This window comes from Notothenia coriiceps, unplaced genomic scaffold (assembly GCF_000735185.1).
Source record: "Notothenia coriiceps isolate Sejong01 unplaced genomic scaffold, NC01 NC01_scaffold00004485, whole genome shotgun sequence".
Lineage (NCBI taxonomy): Eukaryota > Metazoa > Chordata > Actinopteri > Perciformes > Nototheniidae > Notothenia > Notothenia coriiceps.
In genome coordinates, this window is record NW_011337186.1 from 668,130 (window position 1) to 687,654 (window position 19,525).

The 19,525-nt window shown below is 40.5% G+C and overlaps 1 protein-coding gene across 1 annotated transcript in view; it reads right to left on the reverse strand.

Annotated features, from left to right (window-relative positions):
• cdin1 (CDAN1 interacting nuclease 1) overlaps positions 1-19,525 on the reverse strand; it is a 52,708-nt gene that overhangs the window by 16,466 nt on the left and 16,717 nt on the right. Inside the window, exons 7-11 of the mRNA XM_010767560.1 lie at positions 13,433-13,512; positions 13,023-13,072; positions 11,310-11,377; positions 9,917-9,982; positions 9,648-9,753 (exon numbers count right to left, since the gene is read on the reverse strand). Of these exons, the coding sequence (XP_010765862.1) occupies positions 9,648-9,753; positions 9,917-9,982; positions 11,310-11,377; positions 13,023-13,072; positions 13,433-13,512 (370 nt within the window). The remainder of the gene's footprint in view (positions 1-9,647; positions 9,754-9,916; positions 9,983-11,309; positions 11,378-13,022; positions 13,073-13,432; positions 13,513-19,525) is intronic.

Consider the following 19,525-nt stretch of genomic DNA (forward strand, 5'->3'; position numbering starts at 1 on the left):
AGTTTTCACATCCATTCCCTTCGAAAGAGAAGAGAATGTGTAGTGTCGGGCTGGACAGTGAGTCGACCAAAGCTTAACTGCAGCTGTGCACAGATTGAAGTGGCACTTTCTATCAGAGGTCTTTCGCCAGACAGCTCTATTCTGCCCTTTCACTTGTAACCTCCATGACACACAGACGCCCAATACAAAAAACAAGAGTGGTCATTTTAAACACACTGCCGTCATTGAAGAGACAGATTCCGGGTTTTTACATGGGGGAAGATTCATGGTGAGAGCGTGCCAGCTGATAGAGATATCACTCAAAATGAGAAATACATTTCCCCGACATATCCGTGGCGGCCGTTCAAAGAGGGGGGGGGGCGTCTCAAAGCCCTAAACTCTGCGCAGAGTTTATATTTCACTTGTTTCCGAAATGTATGCCTCTGTTATCTCACATCAGTCCAAAAGAAAAGGATTGGGTATCGCCTGTTTCAACTTCCCTCCCATGATGAAACGTTACATCGACAACGGACGGATTGGTATTTGGATCGTATAGTTACCCTGTTAACTCCTTAATACTGTCACAACGGTTTGGTTTATGGTACTACAGAATAGATAAAAAAATATATATCAGCATTAACACAAAAAATTGAAAGGAATATATAAGTCCACATTTATTTTAAGAGGTTTCAACAGGGTTCATTGGCCAAAGGCATTTTTTCCCCGATTATTTTACAGACCTGACGAAGCTTGTGGAGACAAATCTGCTGACCTGATAGATCTTGTACATTAACCCTAAGAAGTGATGAGCAAAATCAGAAGGTCAGCACTTGGACACAGGCTCCTCATGTGTCTTTGATTACACACTCCCACTAAGGGAAAGGCAGGCAGAGATGTTTAAGCTATCAGGCAATCAGACCGCCGCGAGACGTGAAACTCAAACCAGAGACGGGAGAGGGCTGCCTGGGAACAAAGATGGGGAAAAGGGTCCTGACGAAGCTCTTTAACAAATGCCAGGCCGGTGAGGCAAGACTCAGATGTGCTTGTATCTCTTTCAGGGTTTCTGGCAACAATGCAATGAAGGGAATTAATACTGAAATATAAAGCAAAAGTTCAAAAAAACAAATACCTCCTTATCTGGTATTTAAATTCAGTTACTTACGGTACATCAATCTAAATGACTGCCATGAAGTACAATCAGATATAGGTCTTATATAGTGAAACAAAACAAGAACGTTATATAGAGAGATGGATGAGGTCATATGGGGAATGGTGGAGAAAATCTCAATTCAACTGAAGAATGTAGAATGATAGGTGCAAATAAGGAACAGCATTGTAGCTTGTGACGCAATATATTGTGGAAAAGATACAGAAGCTGATGGGGTTTCTGGCTTTTATAGAAATCTTTATATTTTTATCCAACACTCTCTATAGTAATCTTGTTTTATTTACTGGGTTATCTACAAAGAGTAGGAGAAACTTGCCATCTTGGTTTAGAATACTCAAAGATGTGACAGGTCAAGCCAGAATAGCAGTATACCAGAAAGGAAAATGTACATGGACAGTACAGAAGTGTGTGTCTATTTTATATAGGGATTGCATTTCTGATGGTCATAAACATGTTCCAGATTACTATGTAAACAATGTGAAGAATAAAATATACAGAGAGGATGAAGAATCAGGAGATCAATGGAAAAAAAAAAAATCAAATAAGCATGGGTGGTAAAAAAACAAACAAGGTTATGTGAGGGACAGTAGGCCTATAAAAAAAAGCCCACTGTCTAGATTATCTATAAGGAACCACTTATCACAAGCCACCAGCTCCACATGGTGACTGATGGGCCTCCATGGACCCGAGTCCCAGCACATTATCAGGTACACACAGAGCTGCTCTTTAAACACAAAGGCTGAAATATGAAGCATTGTTTCCTTGGCTGTCATTCTGTGAAATATCATATTTATTTTTGGTCTAAAATAGGAAGAGTGTTTACTGTGTTTGTGCTCTGAAACACAAAGACAATATTGGCCAACACATAAATTACAGCAAAGATAAACTGAACCATTACAAATCCAAGTAGCTGATAAAAAGGTTCAATTCAATCCTGAAGTCTTCCATTAAAAATGAGCACAAGTAACCTTTACCATAGACAGAGAAATACTGCTTGATATGAGACAAGTCAAAATCAATAAATCATAAGAAAAGAAAATCTTAATCCGCCCAAAAAGCTGTTAAACACTTGCCATGTCATGAAATCGCACATCCAGAACTAAAATATGCATTCCTCCTCTATCCATGTGTACCATGCAACAATAAAAGCCCCTTTTCTCTATATCAAATGTCATTCCTTAAGAAAATGTCAGGTATACATTGCTGGATAGGAGACAAAAGACCAAACTGTTGTATTTCAAATTGTAAAATATTTGTTTACCAACAACGAATATGCTATTTTTTGCACTTGGGTCCCATTCATTTCCTGTTATTGGACTCATGGTTTATTGCCCTTCATAGGTTTGGATAATGTGATGACTCTCGGCCTCCCTACTTACTTAAATACTTAAAAAAGGAGTTGTAAAAATAAATAAAATGGTGTTTTATCTTTATGTCTTCTTTGCTGTAATTGTGTTGATTCGAGTATATTAATAAAAACCTGTGCATTAGTTTTAGCCTTTAAGGTAGATTCAACAAAATACAAAACCACAAATTGTGTAATATAACAGATATCCCTTTAATTATTTTTGCCATTTCCCTGGTTTTCAATCTTTAATATTCTTCAGATTTAGCAGCAATAAGTGTGCACACAGGCCTTTGTGTAATGCACAGCATGCACCATGTATTGCATACAACATCTATTTGTCTTCACTGTCTCTGTGTCAATAGCAAATATCACTGCAAGTTGTATGTCACATTGAATTAAATGCAGGACTGATTTTCTTTTGTGGGTCGGGGAGCCATCAAAATGCTCCTGTTAGATTGAGTCTTACAAAGAGCCATTCTACCCTTGCTCACTACTCTCTGGGCTTTTGACAAATGCTGCTGACTTTTTCCTGGAATGAAACCCAGAAGGTCACCGTAAAGGAAGAAGAAGAAGAAGAAGAAGAAGGGGAAAAAGGAGAGCTAGACCGAGAAAATGAGGGGTGAAAAAAATCGTGCACATCTGTAAGTCTGAGGACATACATTGTGAAAGCTGACAAAAAATGTGCGTTAATCTTTAAAAAAGTTCCATGGCAAAACAGGAATTCATGGCGCAGACATGCTCGCACCTCATTTAACTCGAGGCTTTCTTCTCCATCTCACAGTGTCACAGGCTAGCAGAGAGACAGGAGGAGGGACATTATATCGCCGAGGTGCCGCTTTCTGTCCCGCTCCTCGTTTATACACACAGCGGCCGTGTCAAGGCTGCTCTCACACTCAACGGTAAATGACAAATTTAGATAATGCACACATACAACCCTACAAAAATAAATAGGAGACATGGCGGCTTAACCAGAGCTAAATCCTGAGGCTGCTGCAGACCTGAGAGTGCGGATTACACCCCAGACGCCTTAAACAATGCACCCAAATGTGCATCCTTAAAAGCATGAAATCCTTGAAGCATCAGAGCCGACTTGTCATTTGCCATTAATATTCCAGGTTGCTTGTGCTTTAGGGGCAAGCATTGCACTTCTGTGTGCCGATGTGCCCTCAAACAAACACTTGCAAAGCCCTAAAGGAACCACCATTGTGGATAGCTATTTTTCTAGCTGTGGAATATTCTACGAGAGGATGTCATAACAAAGGAAACAATAAAAGAGGCCACGTTCCTGCTCTGCATGGGGTATCTAGAACTATAAATAGGAATAAGGCAATGCTAGAGGCAATGTTAGAGATGCTTGTGCTTTAACAGAAAAAAATCATATTTGTTTTTTTGTTTTAAAAACAACATAATTTTTGTATGAATATTAAATAAATAGCAAGCCACGTAACCCTGAAAAGCTAAATTATTAAAACCACAATAGAAAGGCTTTCATAAGAAACTTAACACATTGCTGACACTGTAGGTTAAGTAAAGCACCACATATAGTATGAGGTCAATATGATTCCAATGAAGTGTTCAAAGGCCATTATTGCATGGAAATGTGCTTCTTACATTATGTTCCTCCCTTTCTTTGCTAGGAACATATCTGAAGGGAAGGTGAGGTGAAGTGTGGAAGGGTACAGGTCTTGGAGTTGTCACATTGTCACCCCAGAGGCATCAGTACCTGTCCTTGGGGATGGCCCTGTAATGTCCGGCCTCATTGGATCAGCAGCAGCCTCGGCCTGTGGGCGCCCCCCCCCTCTCAGGTGACAGCCCCTATCTGCTCTGGCTGGATGATGGTCCTGCTGCTGCTACTGCTTATATATTGCATTAAATGCACTATAAGCCCTTCTAACATTCAGAAAATGCCTCTTTTTATTAATTTATGAAGTCATACACATAAAAAGCTAATTATCTGCGAATCTGAAAAAATATTTTAAAGAGAAAGCTAAAATCTGTTGAATTCATGAAAGATTTCCTGCAACACATAATGTAATTAATTGGGCATTCCTGTCGGGAGTACTTTGGAAAGTTCAACAAAAAATGATGGACATTTCCATTAAAAAAAGACAGCAATTTCAAATATCTGGAATCAAAAAAATCATTTGATGTCGCAAGTGGATTGACGGCTCTGAGAGAATATAACAGAATAACCACGCAATTTTATTAGGAGCTGTAAAATCTAAAGTCTGTAGTTCCAGATATAATTGGAAAAAGTTCAGAGAGAGCTCAAGATGTCTAATTGCAGCTGTGTCAACTAATATAAAACAACACATAAATCAGATTTTTGTCTATTCATTAGCCAATGTGTCAGCGAGCAGATTAGTGATGTTGTAGAAACAGTCTGGTGAGAATCTTGAGAATTATGACTTCCTCATTAATTGTAGTCTTGCTTCCATGTGTGTGCAAAAAAGTGTTGCAACAAAAGACGGGCACTAATCTCATTTGCTCAAAACACATTTGAATGGAGATCGATATGCACTTTTAGAGGATGAGAGTTGTCCGCCTTTAATTATGCTAGGACATGAATTATCTACATGACAACAGAGCGTGACGTTCAAAATTACAAAAACAAAAAGAGGAAACCTAATGCGTGTTCGTGCATTCAAGTCTAAACACATTTCAAAGTGGTCAAGCCAGATGATGTATAATAGCAAACCCAAAAGTCTTAACCCCCATTTCATATGAGGGAGAAATGAGGCATACTGTCCCATTATAAAGCTATAAATCATATTCCGTAGACGTCTGACAGCTTTTTATCAGATCTAACCTTTTCAAGCCTCCATTAAGAGTGCTAACATTTTCAACTCTGACACGTTTGCAGTTTAGGAATCTCACAGCTGATTTACTCTGGGAGGGGGGCACGACGGAGTTTATGCTCATATCCACACAGGCTGTCCATTGTATTGGATTGTGAGGAATGGGGGAGGGAAAATAAGAAAACAGCGAGGAGAAGAACGGGCTCTGAATCTATTTATTCAACTCTCCATTTGCCCTTTAATCTGCTACTACAGTGTAAAGTGGTGTTGTTGCTGAAAAGCATTTATGTGGCAAACAGTACATTCTGATTTACTCTATTGATTCTTTAATGGTACACAACTGCTGCATGAAGGGAAGTTAATGGCTGCCTGAATTCTTCATAATCTGACTAATAATTCATGGATTTCAGAGGAAACTGTGGAGCCATTTGTTCAGACCTTTGCTGTTTGATAAGGCTTTGATGTCAAATGCTGTAATGTTAATATGTTTGTATTTTTGTACAAGCTGTGATGTATGACTCTCCTGACAATGAGGACCAATAATTGATCAATAGATCCATCAAAACATCTCTGGTGTCATTTGTTCTCAATTTGAGCTAAATGGCATTTAAAGACTCCACAGATTGACAATAACAAATGAATTAACTAAACCTCACAGGGACAAACATAGAAGCATTTTTTTAAATAAGAGAAAAAAGCAGCACTAAAAAAATACATGTCTACATAATTTCCTTAAGCCTCAGAACTATTATTTATTGTGTCTATTTTTTTTACTGCAGTGAGAATTGCCAAAGCAATGTCATTGTACTTTGTATGATGACAATAAAGATATCTTATTCAAGTGTACACATATTCAGAAAGCCATAACATAATTGTTCTTATCCAAATATGTTCAGGATTAAGTATTTAAAAAGATAACTAATCAGACAAATACAAGGGAAGAACTTCAGTGGCTGCTTGGTGAGTTATGGAAGGAACGTTGTCAACCATAATTGATTTAAGTACACCATAATCAAGTGAGGTGGCACCACACAAGAGTCCATATTTCATGACATGCTGTGTTTAACCTTACCCACTTCTCTTAAAACACACAAGAGGCTCCTTATGTGTTTAATATTCACCAGCAGGTGAATAATTTTTATGCAACTCTGATAGTTGGGCGAGATGGATAACTCAATTATCTGAACATCCGTCAGAGCAGAGGGCTCGCTGGCTCTGGAACGCCACCAGCTAAGATTGATGGCTGCAAGACACCAATAGCTGCTGCTTCGCCATCTCATCCAGGCACTGGGCCTGAACACGCCGTTTGATTCTGCACGAAGACCGTTATTCTCTCCATTTTTTTCCTTTTTTATCTTTTTTCTTGGGAGCATTGTAGGTGAAGCGTCATTACCCCTCACTCCACTGAAGAGGGGTTCATTATGGGGTTAGTGTGTTGGCAAGACTATTGTTTGGATGATAAATGCAGTTGGTGAGGGCTTTAGAGGGAAAATTAGTTATGTTTTTTCTCTCTGTCTACAAAAACATGTCCCCATTGCTCACTCTGCAAGGCTTGAGGGCAAACCGAGAACAATTAACACAAGCAATGGGTGAAGCAGCTCAGTTAAAGCAAAGAGGGAATTCATGAAAAATAAGCAAACCACTGGAAATGTCAATCAGGGGCAATGAAGTAATTACAAACACTGCTTTGCGATTCCAAGGGCAGTCAAAAAAGACCCAAAAGGTTTAGAGTCAAGCACTGAAATCAGTTTGAGGAATGAAGGAATGGACAAACACCCTAAAAATCAGTGCTTTAGGGCCCGTCTCATAAACTGAAACCAACTAATGAGAAGTGAAAGGAGGATGATGTCACCCCATCACTCTCTTGTACCCTATTTCTCTATTGGCCTATGTTTTCGTGGCTACAAAGCGCTGACCCTAAATTTTCACACACACACACACACACACACACACACACACACACACACACACACACACACACACACACACACACACACACACACACACACACACACACACACACACACACAAAGAGAAGGATGAGGCCATTTTCAAATGTCAGCAGTAAATGTCAATTAAAAATTACAAGGTTGCTTGAAAAGGTAGGGTCTGAAGGGACTGACATTTTTTCTTTTTTGACACAACAATGTTTATCTGCCCAGGCTGCTGGCTGACATGATGGGATCTACTTTGTCAGTTCTCTAATACACTCGGACAAGGCGGCCCCTGAATATCAATGAGAGACACCCGTGGGCAAATATGTAAGGCTTAGTCTAACTCTAACTGTCCAATCAGCCTGTTAGTATTCTGATATTTCACCCTACTGTATGCTTATGCCACGAGTAGCAAAGAGGAAGACTGTCTGATGCCACCGATTCAAACCGAGAAAGAATGACTTGCACGGTAAAATATTTATAGAGACATCTGATCCTCATCCCATTATCCAATTAGCTCTTTTCCTTTATTAGATTTTTTAAAAGTTTGACTGACTGAAAAAGCCCTAATTTTGGATACTTTATCAAAAATTGTCTGCCAATATTCTAATCTGGAGCTTTAGCAAATCCTTTTATAGTCACGAACTTTCTTAGTGACATTTTAATGAGACCTAACAAAGCTAGTAACCAACAAAGACTGGCCCTTTTTAAAATCACACCTCAGTGACTTTTAACAATAGAATAAAAAGGAAATAGTATAAAAAAAGCCTTTTTCTTCTCCAAGCAAATAAAACTATCTTACTCTGAGAAAATAAAACGCACCATTGACTATGACCTTGACCCGATCCCCTTCATTTTAACTGCTCAATGATATTGGATTAGTCATCGGAAAATCAAACAATATCTCTGCTGACAGCATCTGAGTTAAATCAGTAGGTCAGTCATCTATAGAGTGGCATCATTTTCTAAATGTGGAACCATTATTTTCTTTTTATTTACTTTTTGGTCTTTACATTTGTTTTTAAAAGGTATGGCTTAAAATACATGTACGTTGCTGGTTGAATTGGTTGAAAAAAATGTTGAATGAATATTAGATATTTATAACCGTTAAACCCTGATCAAGATATGTATTGTAACAATGCCAACAAAACCATTCAAATTCATTAATGATAAACAGTTTCCCCTCCTGTGTTGTGGTTTGGACAGATCCATGAATCTGATCTACATATCTGCACATGCACCAAGAAAACAATAATAAAAAGTGAGTGCCGGGGGTAGCATCCTCCTTGGGCTCTGGCACCATGTCACAACATGTCAGCTGGCCGTCACGGCTGAGGGGGGGCGGGGGCTTCAGCGATGCGGATGGAGGTAGTGTGGGCGGCTATTCAACTTGGTGACTGGAACCCCACACCAAGGGAGGCAGGGATGTGAAGACCACATGTGAAACACACAACCCTTCTCTCTCTGTGTGCCTCAACACATTATTTTATTTAGAAGAAAAAGCCAATATAACAGTATTTTGCAAAATTGTTGGAAAATGGGTGGTGTTGGGAATAAGTATTACAGGTGTTCTTCGCCAATATATTTACCTGCCATTTAATAGTGAAAGAGTTTATTTTTATTTTTTTTAAATGGATGGGACACTACAGGGCCTGTTTAGCCCTTCAACCAAGAACTAGCTCACAGTTTACTAAATAAAAAGGGTCATTACTTTACCCCCTTGCGAGCCGTAATATAAGTTGTTGTTCTATGTTGGCAGAAAATGTAAGGATGGTTGGAAATGATGATCTTTCAAGAGACAATGAAATGGATATCATTTTACTGAACCTTATTCATTTCTAGCAGTGAGACATACACATTTATATGCATACACACGCCTCTGTTCTCCCCCCCGGGGTCAGACAGCAAGGCCTTGTTCCTGTCCAAAGCTTCTCATGACAACAGATGCAACGGATTAATGACCAACTTCCCAGCTTTCCTTCCAGAACTCTGGAAAACAATCAAGCTTATAGGCAGACCCTTCAGGCTGTTAAAGGCTCCAATGGCAGAATTGAATGTGGATGTAGTGTTGTGTACAGATGTACCACATGGAAGTGTGGGGTTAGTGTGGCCCATGCCAGGGAGGAAGTGGTTAGCTTTGTTTGACAGAGATATGAGCCGCCTATGTAATACTGAGAAAAAGCTGACTGTGGTTTGTGGTCAAAAAGGAGAAGTTATAAACAATATGCCCACTGGGGAATTGGGAGTTGCAGCATTACATGGAAAGGTAATACCTGATTTAGACCGATAGTTCAGCTCCATTTAACTCACTTTTTGTACCAGGTTATTTTCTCTATTTAGTTTTCTAAACTGCTATGCTATGCCGAATACAACTGATGTGCCATATCAAGCAGCGGAAATGCAAATATGATGAGGCTGACCTGTTCCAGTAGCTCCAGAACTGTTCGTTGAGATAGGTGCGATGACTGTGGTCGTCTCCGAACGAGGCTTTGCTCTCAATCCAGTGAACAATATGTCCTTCGACGGCTTTTGAGAAACAGAAACACAGAGCAACACAAAGTAAACTCAGCAAATCAGGAGTAAACGGTAATCCAAAGACAATATTAAGAACACTTCTGTTGAAGACAACATAGTTAAGATTACAACATGTATTTAAGATAAAACATGGTTATATTGTGTTAATACTTACCAATGGGAACCTCCAGGATGATATCAGGTGTTTTATCGTAGCCCATAACTCTTAGTTGGTTTTCATCTAAAGGAAATAAAGTGCAACATCAACGTGTGACTTTTACTTTGTAATAGGTTTTACTCTTCATCGAACAAATTCTGTTGCATCAGTCACAGGCAGGTAACCTCGCAGCCTTGACCAAGGTGCTGGTAACAAACCCTTTAGAAGAAGAAATAACAGTAGAGGACAGCAAGCACAGTAAAACCATTAACTACATCTGCCATGTATTCGCTGTCGTTGCAAAAAGAAAAACCCTGTAAAGCCCAGTTACAGAGCTGCTCTTCAGTTTGCAGTTTGGCAGAGCTTTATAAAATATACAGCAAAGGGACAAGGTTGGCATTATAGCCTCTGTAAGCATGACCCCTGCCTGCACAGGCCGCAGCCATTGTCCTTGACTTCTGGTGCGCTTCGGCCATTATCCCTACAACACCTGATTTCTCCATTAAATCTCAGGCTGACCAGGTCATTCAGTTCCAAGGGCCTGCCTCTTTGTCTCCAGCCAAGCTCAACTAATGGGGTATGGAAGGGAATTGAGGAGAGATGGAGGGTGGCGGTGTCAGTGGTGGTGAGGAGGAAGCATCAGCCAAGGAGAGAGAAAAACAGCCGAGTGGGGTCAGAGAGGCTGCCAGAGGCCTGTGGTACTAGAGGAGCATCCTGGGTGTGGTAATGTGGGTGTGGATGTGTATGTGGTGGGATGGTAGCCTCTATTCATACCTACTGGGCTGTTGACATTGTCATGTGGCTCTGATCGCCTTTTTACATCACCCTTGATTAAAATTAATGGGCCATCCCTGCTGTTGGGTAGCTTATTTCAAATCCATTTATCAGATGGGGTGAGTCTGCCTTTAGTGGCCCTGGTGCCTCCTGAACTCTGACAGTTTTAGAACAGTCCTTTGTAAAGCTCTGAGGAAAGGTCAGCACTCCAGGTTCAAATAAATGATATGGTCTTAATGACAGTGGGAATGACTTTTATCCTTCATCACTCATCTGACCTAGGGGATGGTTATGGGATGGGGGTGATGGGAGGAAGGTTAAAAATGTCTGTTTCACAATTTCACACCTGGACTCTACCTTGATTTAATATTGTTGGAACAGGGTTATGATTTTAATAGAAAAACATTTAGAGAACAAATATGTAATTGGTTAAATCTTAGAAACTAAAACAATATAAGGAGTTTTTCATCTCCAAACTAGGGGCTGGATAGATAACAGCTCCTTGTTAGCAAATCAATAAGAGATAACATCCATAGCATCAGTCATGCACAGGTCTTCCTTCACTAAGCGTACAAAAAGATTACAATGCCATGAAGAGACGTTAGAAATGTGATGAGGAGGTCAAAAGATAGCTTACCTAGAAAGGAAAGGTTCCTCTCCTTTAGTTTTTCACAGAGCAGCACCTCATGTTCTTGGCCAATAGCGCTGAGGAAAGAGAGTCAAGGATTCTAACATACAGGAAAAGAGTAAGAAGTACCAACATGTTTAAATAGTGGAGCCTCAGCCGGGGTAAATACATGAAAAATAAATAAAAAGTCAATTATAAGAATTCATACAAGTCGCTCACTAACAATATTCAATTTGATCTGGAAATGGGTAACCACAAAAAACACTGATGTTAGCGATCATACAACCTCAAATTTGCATGTTTATGCTTGAAATCAGTTAAAGTAAGGAATATGCTTTACTCCACTATTGGCTTACTATGCAAAGTGAAAGCAAATTCTGTTTTTGCCGATGTATAGGGAAAGCACAATCAGAGTTTTTAGGTCAAACTTAATCTGCTTTCACAACAAATCTCCAAAGTGCATTACCTAAATGAGGAAGAAACAAATGCCAATTTGGCAAAATGTATAGAGCGCCTGCACAGGCCGCTCCACTCTTTCCTCTACAATCTTGGAAGTAAAATGCTTTTAGAATAAATGCCATGTTGCATCAGGATGCATGCTGCTTGATGTCACAGAAAGCAATACAGCAAATACAGAGGCCGCATATCATATATGCAAAACTGGCTTTTTACCAAGAGAAAAAGAAAAGTTCTAATGCAATTATCCTGCCCTCAACAAGCACTCTACTCCCAAGATGGATTTTAATTAATAAATACATATCGTTATTGGCCCAAATGCATTAAAAGCCATACCCCTGATGTGAGGATGGAGCTCTTTCAAATAGCACATAGAGGGGCGGTTCTAATGAACTCTGTGTGGCGGAGTAACTGACTCTAAGTTGACGCTGACAAAAGGACAGCCAAAGGAAGGTAAAAAGGGGGGACGTAGAAGGAGGGCACGGTGGGACAGGGTTGACTGGATATGAACAGAACAACACAGCCCGACCACCACACACCAAAGCTTGGAGAGACACAAAAACATACAGATGAACCCATGTACCACACATTCAAATAAGTCTCCTCCCCCAGGAAATAGTTGGTCTGCTACCCAGCTGCTTAGCCCTGAATAGCTTTCACTCTGAGCCTGCAGTCAAGGCCTAGCCCCTGTTTGATAAGGAGGGGGTGTTTGTATTGATGTATAAAAAGGAAAGGACAACACCGGAAAAATAAGGAGTAATTCGATTACAATTAATAGCAGAATAAAAAAAGAAAGAATTGATTGATCAATTAATAGTTCATATTGGACTGATTAGACACTCTCCATGGTGCTGAATGTAATTATAATGTTAAAAACTAAATGCAATTCAATTGAAAAGTATTTAACAAATCTGCAAGTAACATCTCTCGGTATAAAAATAAAAGGGTTAAATAAAATACCAAAGAAATGAACACATTTCCAACACATGGGGCTTATGAATGTTAATTTTTTCCCTGTATCATAGAACATTGGGTCTGATTCACTGTGTGCACATGGAGATGCATTTAGATCAGCCAATCCTCTCCTCCTCCTCCTCTTCCCTCCATCGCCTTCCAGCCGCTGTAGCGGTGAAAGTGGGATGGCAGGCAGGATGAAACACTTCCTCTGTGAAGCAGAACTTTTATGTCAGGTGAAGCCAGACACATCCCATCCCCTTCAATAGCTCCTCGTCAATTTCAGGCTTAACATTTTATGGGATAGGATACTGTTTGATGCAGTCTACCAGCGGTCCATAACAGCAGTCATTTATTGTGCACTGAAAAGAGGGGGAAGAAATATTATGGCGTGCAAAAAGGGTGGGTGGGTGTAAGGGAGGTGGTACAGCGGCGGGAAAGGAGAAAACACATGAGATGCTGGCAGATTGGCAGGCATGACCGCCGGCTCTCACGTGACCTCATCAGCAAACATGAGCGGCTGATGCCGTCTGTCAGCCAGGTGGTACAAAAACATTGAAAAACTCACTGTACCTAAGCAGGAGATTTGTTACATCGACAACAGCGACTAAACCTATAAAAAGGTATCAGATCTAATTGAATAATTAAAAATCATCCCATGAAACAAAAAATTAAGACGATTATAACGAATATTTCAGTTTATATTTAAACGTTACACTTACCTGGTAAATGTTATTCGCCAAAATTTGGTCTGGAATCAAGGATGGCTCTTTAAGCATGCTGCTGAGGACTATCTTAGAGGCTGAAACCAGAAAAAAGAGAGATAGATGATTACAACAAATTGTATAAATATATATAAAATATTATTAAATGTATGCAAATCACATCAAAGATTACGGCGCAGATAGTCTACGAATGCAAAATATACATTATAGCTGCTTTTAATTGAGAGAAAACGGAGAAAATATACAGACCTAAAAGACAGACTTCACAAACGATAATTCACCATGCCACTGTTAGTGCAATATTTCCTCACGAGTCCATTAGATGGCTGCTTGGTGTCTATACAGATTTTCTATAGATAAATGTTTCAGTCCAGAGCACAGAAGCCCCATGTAGTTTATCTATGTTATGAACGCTGACTATTCTGCATCTCTCATCCCCATTCTAGCTCTACTAACATTATAAATCAGGAGGGAAAGCCTGCTGAATTGATTCGCTGGTACTGCAACAGCAAAAAATTCCTTAAATCATTTCTTAAAAAGATTTGGATTAAATGGATTGTATCATTGTGTGACGAAATGGTTGAGGCACGCCATTTTAGTGATACATGGTCCTGACAGACTTGCAGAATTGCAGACACTACAAGGAATGTTTCTATTCACATTTCAGGCATGGATGGTGCCTGTACCAACACTGCACTGATGTCTCCAAGCTCATCTAATAAACTGCGCACAGCATATAAAACTCTTAAAACAAGACAGCTTATTTGAAATGTATAAAATGGGTTTTAAAAAAAAAATGGTGTTGAAAAAAATATACAAAATGAAAAAGACTTGGGCGGATATTTGTAAATGCTGATTGGCTCAATCATTGATTTCATTCATAGAAATGCATTTAGAGTCTTTTTAGCCCAGTCTTTGAATTTCTTTTATTGGCATTACTCCTTGAGAGGACTATCACAGAGAGGACAAACAGTGCTGTGATCCCATCTACCTTATGATGAAATGAAGAGGGAGGAGGGTGGGAAAAGAACAAAGCCCATTCAGCACTCCCTCCTCTCTTTCAGTTTCTTCTTCTTCTTTGTCTCCATCTTTTCTCTGCCACCTTTTATTTCCCTCTGTTTCAGCCTCTTCCAACCACGGACGGTACTCCCCCAGCCCACCCCATAACCTCACACTCCCTCTTAGAGCTGCAAGGCACAGGCCTGTGCTTTATTTCTTTGCTCATTTTTCTCAGAGATTGGTACCTTCACACGCAGATCCATACCATGCTCCTGTTTAGTGCGGGCGGCGGTGAGAAAAGAGGGTTATATTTTCCCCTTGAGTTAGGACACCTCATGACAAATGATAATGGATAATCAATAAAGCGGGAAATATGAGGCAGCAAACTTTATGAAGCCAGGAGACATATTACTCCCCAACAACACTGGTTTCCCTTAACAAAGTCACTACTCGACTGTGCCTAATAATCTGAAGGAAAATCAAAGGACCTGCAACCACATCAGCAATATTGGCAACTTATTCCACTTTAATGGCATTTTGATTGATTTTTTCCCTCTTCCTAATGGTCGTTTTATAGATTTGACGCTGCTTCTGCAAAACAGTAGTGTGTAATAAACCTCCCTGAAGGCAAACGGCAGCCATTAAAGCTCTTGTCTTACTAGCTCTCATAATTGGGGGTTTGACCACCACCACATTTTGGTCTCTCACATAACACACACAAACACACACTTTGAGGTCTGGCTTCCTTTCTCTCTCTCCTTGTCTCTCCTGCCGCCCTTTGGTATTTTTGGTAGATGGCCATAATAAGTGAGAGGATCCCTTCCTCCTGCTCTTTCTGAGCGATGGGGTTAAAAATAGCCATAAAGAGGTGACCTTGGCGCTGACATTGTGGAATTTCAGCCAAGCATTGACCTGATGAAAATGGAAGGCCAGGCTGCTCATAAATCAGGATGCTTTTAAAATGAGTTTACCCTAATGCCCATTCATCACAGGCTGTAATGCCATTTGCAGGCCCAGGATTCGCTGCTGTGCACAAACACAGCAGTAAATAACAACAGGGCCCTTGCATCCCTCGCATCGCTGCAGCCTCCAACATCAGCATACATTTATTAAAGACGCCCCCGCCTTGCACGGCAGCACTCCTCTATGACACCCCGAGCTCCTCTCTGCCACACACACGCGCCGTGCTCTTTAAATACACACACTCAAGGCACACAGTCGCACACATAAAACACATGCAGGAAAATAAAAAGCATAATCTGAAGAACACCAGACACAGAGAACAAAGCCCTGCAGCGCGACTTTGCACCTTGTAAACATTCGCCAAATTTACAGTAATTGTCCCATGCTGGTATAAATTCTGACTAGGCACCGTATCACACCGTCAACATCTGAACCGGAAAGAACAGAGAGGAGGAGAATAATAGATCTGAAACGCTACGCCTCCATTGGGATTCGCTAAAGAAAACAACCAGTGTAAACAAATCACAGGCTGTTTCATATGCAACTCCAGAACAAGATAAACTATATAAAGCAAGGTAACAGCAACATAACCTTGGCTTGATTTCTTATTGCGTACTTGTGTCATTTGTAACTACTCTTCCTTTCTCAGCGAGGGTGAAAAAGTCATTATCTCAAACACAAAAAAAAATTGCGAAACCTCATTAGATAGCAGCATTTGTTGAGGGAGGACCGTAATAAACAATAACGGATGACGATTCTTATTGCCCCTGACACTGATGAGCTCCTCTGCAAGTTTGTTTATTAATTAAAAAACCCACTCTTTTCCATGGGTGGGGGGGCACTTATCCATTTCCTCTAGAAACACAACCCCCCCCCCACCATACTCCCCATGCACAAGCCATTGAGCTGTGGAGGGGCACTCGTTCATCAAACTTCATGGAGCAAGGGAGAGACAGGTCCTGATAATGTGCGCCGCTAAAGCTGATTTTCCATGATGAATCTGGGAGCATATAAATTGGCTAATATCTGAAAACATTTACAGATACTAGAGGAATTGACTACTTGTGGTACATGATGGATGAGGCCCTGCGACGCTGGCCGACAGCTCTGCAAATCTCTGCGGCTGCCTAAAGCCCTCATTTGATTTTCCAATTTACTCCTTTTAAATTTATCCTCCCGTATTGAAAAAAAAAACAGAAGATGGGAAAGGGAGACGGCGAAAGAGAGAGTGGGAGATGAGAGGAAGGGGGGGAAAAAAAACGTGTTTTCTTTTTAAGTATCTGTGGTGGTGTGTAGGTGCTGGTTGATGATACGCGGTGGTATCTCTGTGCAGGAGGAGCCCAGTCCCTGAAGAGGTTACTGGGGCAGAACTGATCTGCTTCCACCTGATTCTCCCTGATAGCGGTGAGATGAGACTCTACATTTCGGTGTGTATGTGTGTGTATGCGTGTGTGTGTGGCAGTAGTAATAGTATATCTGGGGAGGCTCTGCTATGGAGAGAGGCTTCCTGGGTCAGGCCATTAGACTGTGGCAGAGTCTGACTGGAGCTTCTCTGCTGAAAAGGAGTAATTAGTATACTTGTCAAGTGAAGTGCCACGCTGCTGCTTACCTCCCTTGCAACACACACACACACACACACACACACACACACACACACACACACACACACACACACACACACACACACACACACACACACACACACACACACACACACTTTACCTCCTGCACAGCCACACACACACACACACACACACACACACACACACACACACACACACACACACACACACACACACACACACACACTCCTTACTCCCTCCCTTCTTGCTAATGAAGTGCCCTTACTCTCATTATTTGAAAAAAAGGCTGCATATACACAACAGCTCTACCACAGTTAAGGGGTGAGGGAGAGAAGTGAGGAGCACTTGAAGACAAGAGCGGAGCAACCATAACAATCATAGTGGATACCAAAGTTGAGATTTGACTGGATAGAACATAATACAATATTCAGTTATCAACATGTCTGATCTGCAAAACACTGAAGCTATTACGAATTCTGTCAAGGAACCAAAGGATCATAGTAGACACTAACATTCTCACAGTGTTAACATCAAACGCAGGACATTTATAACCTTGCGTACAAGGCTTCGGTAAAGGAATGTGACAATAAATCTTAAAGGCGGTCGAATCACATAGTTACAAAACATGGAGCAGCAATCTAATCTGGAGCTGGGCCTTGGGAAAATGGAAAAGGTCAAATAGCTAGCAAAATTGCCTCCGCAAAAAAAGTATGTCTAAATCTAGAGGCACATCAACTCCTGTCAGTGGAGGGATAGAGAGAAAAATGAAGAGATAGCAGGAGATGGAAAAGAAGAGCAGGAGCTCCCCCAACGTGAGGCTATACGAGGAAGTATCTAGAAACAATTACAATACAAGAGTTTATAATTTGATCCTATCATTTACAGAATGTATCAGTGGGTTGAGACACTTTCTGTGTGCACGTGTAATCCATTTAATGTAATCTGATAGACATTTTAGATGTAAACATATTTTCTGTCAACAAGAACATTTTAAATAGTTCCAAAATATATCATATCGTTAAATTAGAGTTAGTACATCAGTTATGTCGTTGCGGTCATAACATTTGGTGCATTTCTATTATATCAATTCAGTTACAAGGAATCAATTTATAGTATTTTCTGTCATACGTAATATATTTGAAAGAGGGTTTTGGGTTCAGTTGAATTCAATGTAATTGTATTGCCACTATACATATAAACTTTAGTACATATTTTCGATTTAAAGACGTTTATACATCTTTTTTAATAATTCATTTGAACACATCACAATGACAGATTAAACTGTAATGCAAACATATATTTAGCTGCCTTAGTTATGTTTCTGTTTTATTGTCATCAAATTCAATAAGTTCCTAAAGTTAACTTAATTGCCATATCCATGTGGCCCATTTAGGACATTAATCCGTTGCCAACAACCCTGAGAGGAATTCTAGCGTCCTCATCAAAGCTGTCTCACCTGGTTTAGAATACTGTATTTTTTCCTAAAAATTGCAGCTCTTAGTGACCTTAAAATAGTGAATACAAACTGTGCAAAAGTCCACACGTGACCTTTCCTCCCCTACTGCCCAGTCTGTTTTCACGAGACAAGGAGCATTATGGATGTTGATATCATATTCAATACGTGATAAAACTGCTTTGAATGTATTGATTTATTTACAAGCACCACCAGATAGTCTTTCATTCTGCTTGACTGATGCTCTCTACAATATTTCTGCTGCAAGGAGAGAGGGGGGGATGCAGCTTGTTGGTGGTGTCGTCATGTTAAGGTGTGGTGGTGGTGGTGGTGTTGGTGTGTGAAGGGAGGGGAGGCAACAACAAGCAAGCAAAACAAAACAAGGAAAGGAGAGAAAACAATTTAAAACTCTGTATTGATCCAGCACTAGTGATTGTACATATATTCCACAGTCCCAAAGGCCCCATTCCTGTGTCTCTTGAATGCAAGGGACAGAGAAGGGGAATTCAAAAAACGATGGTGCTAGGCAAAGGCAAGCCACTCACCCAGTTGGGGGTAATGTCCCTTATATAGAAGTCTATTGATCTTTGCAATGTGCCTGCTGGCCCTCCCTCTGGAGTCAACAAAAACAACACAAATACACACACACAGGCACACTGGAGTGCAGTCTGGGTCTGGAGGGGGGCATGACGGATATACCTGACAATAGCACAGGACCAGCCTGTGAGCTAATTGCCAGGAAAGACAATTATCCTTGCTTTGTTTAATAATGGAAACACATTACTGGAGTCTAATATACACAGAGGGAAATAGGACGATTTGACCGCACAACCCATGTGGACAGCAATTAATTTGCAAAGGCCAAGCAGGTCATTAGGAGATTGCAGAGGAGAAAACAAGTCACCCTGAAATCAACCGGCTTCACAGCTGGTAAAAGTGAAAAAAGGTACAGTATAAAGACGTCAACTAGGGGTGTAACGGTTCACAGAAGTCACGGTTCAGTTCGTACCTCGGTTTGGGGGTCACGGTTGGATACGGGTTCGGTACAACAAGAAAAAGCAATTATTATATTCCCATTAGCATACCGCACCG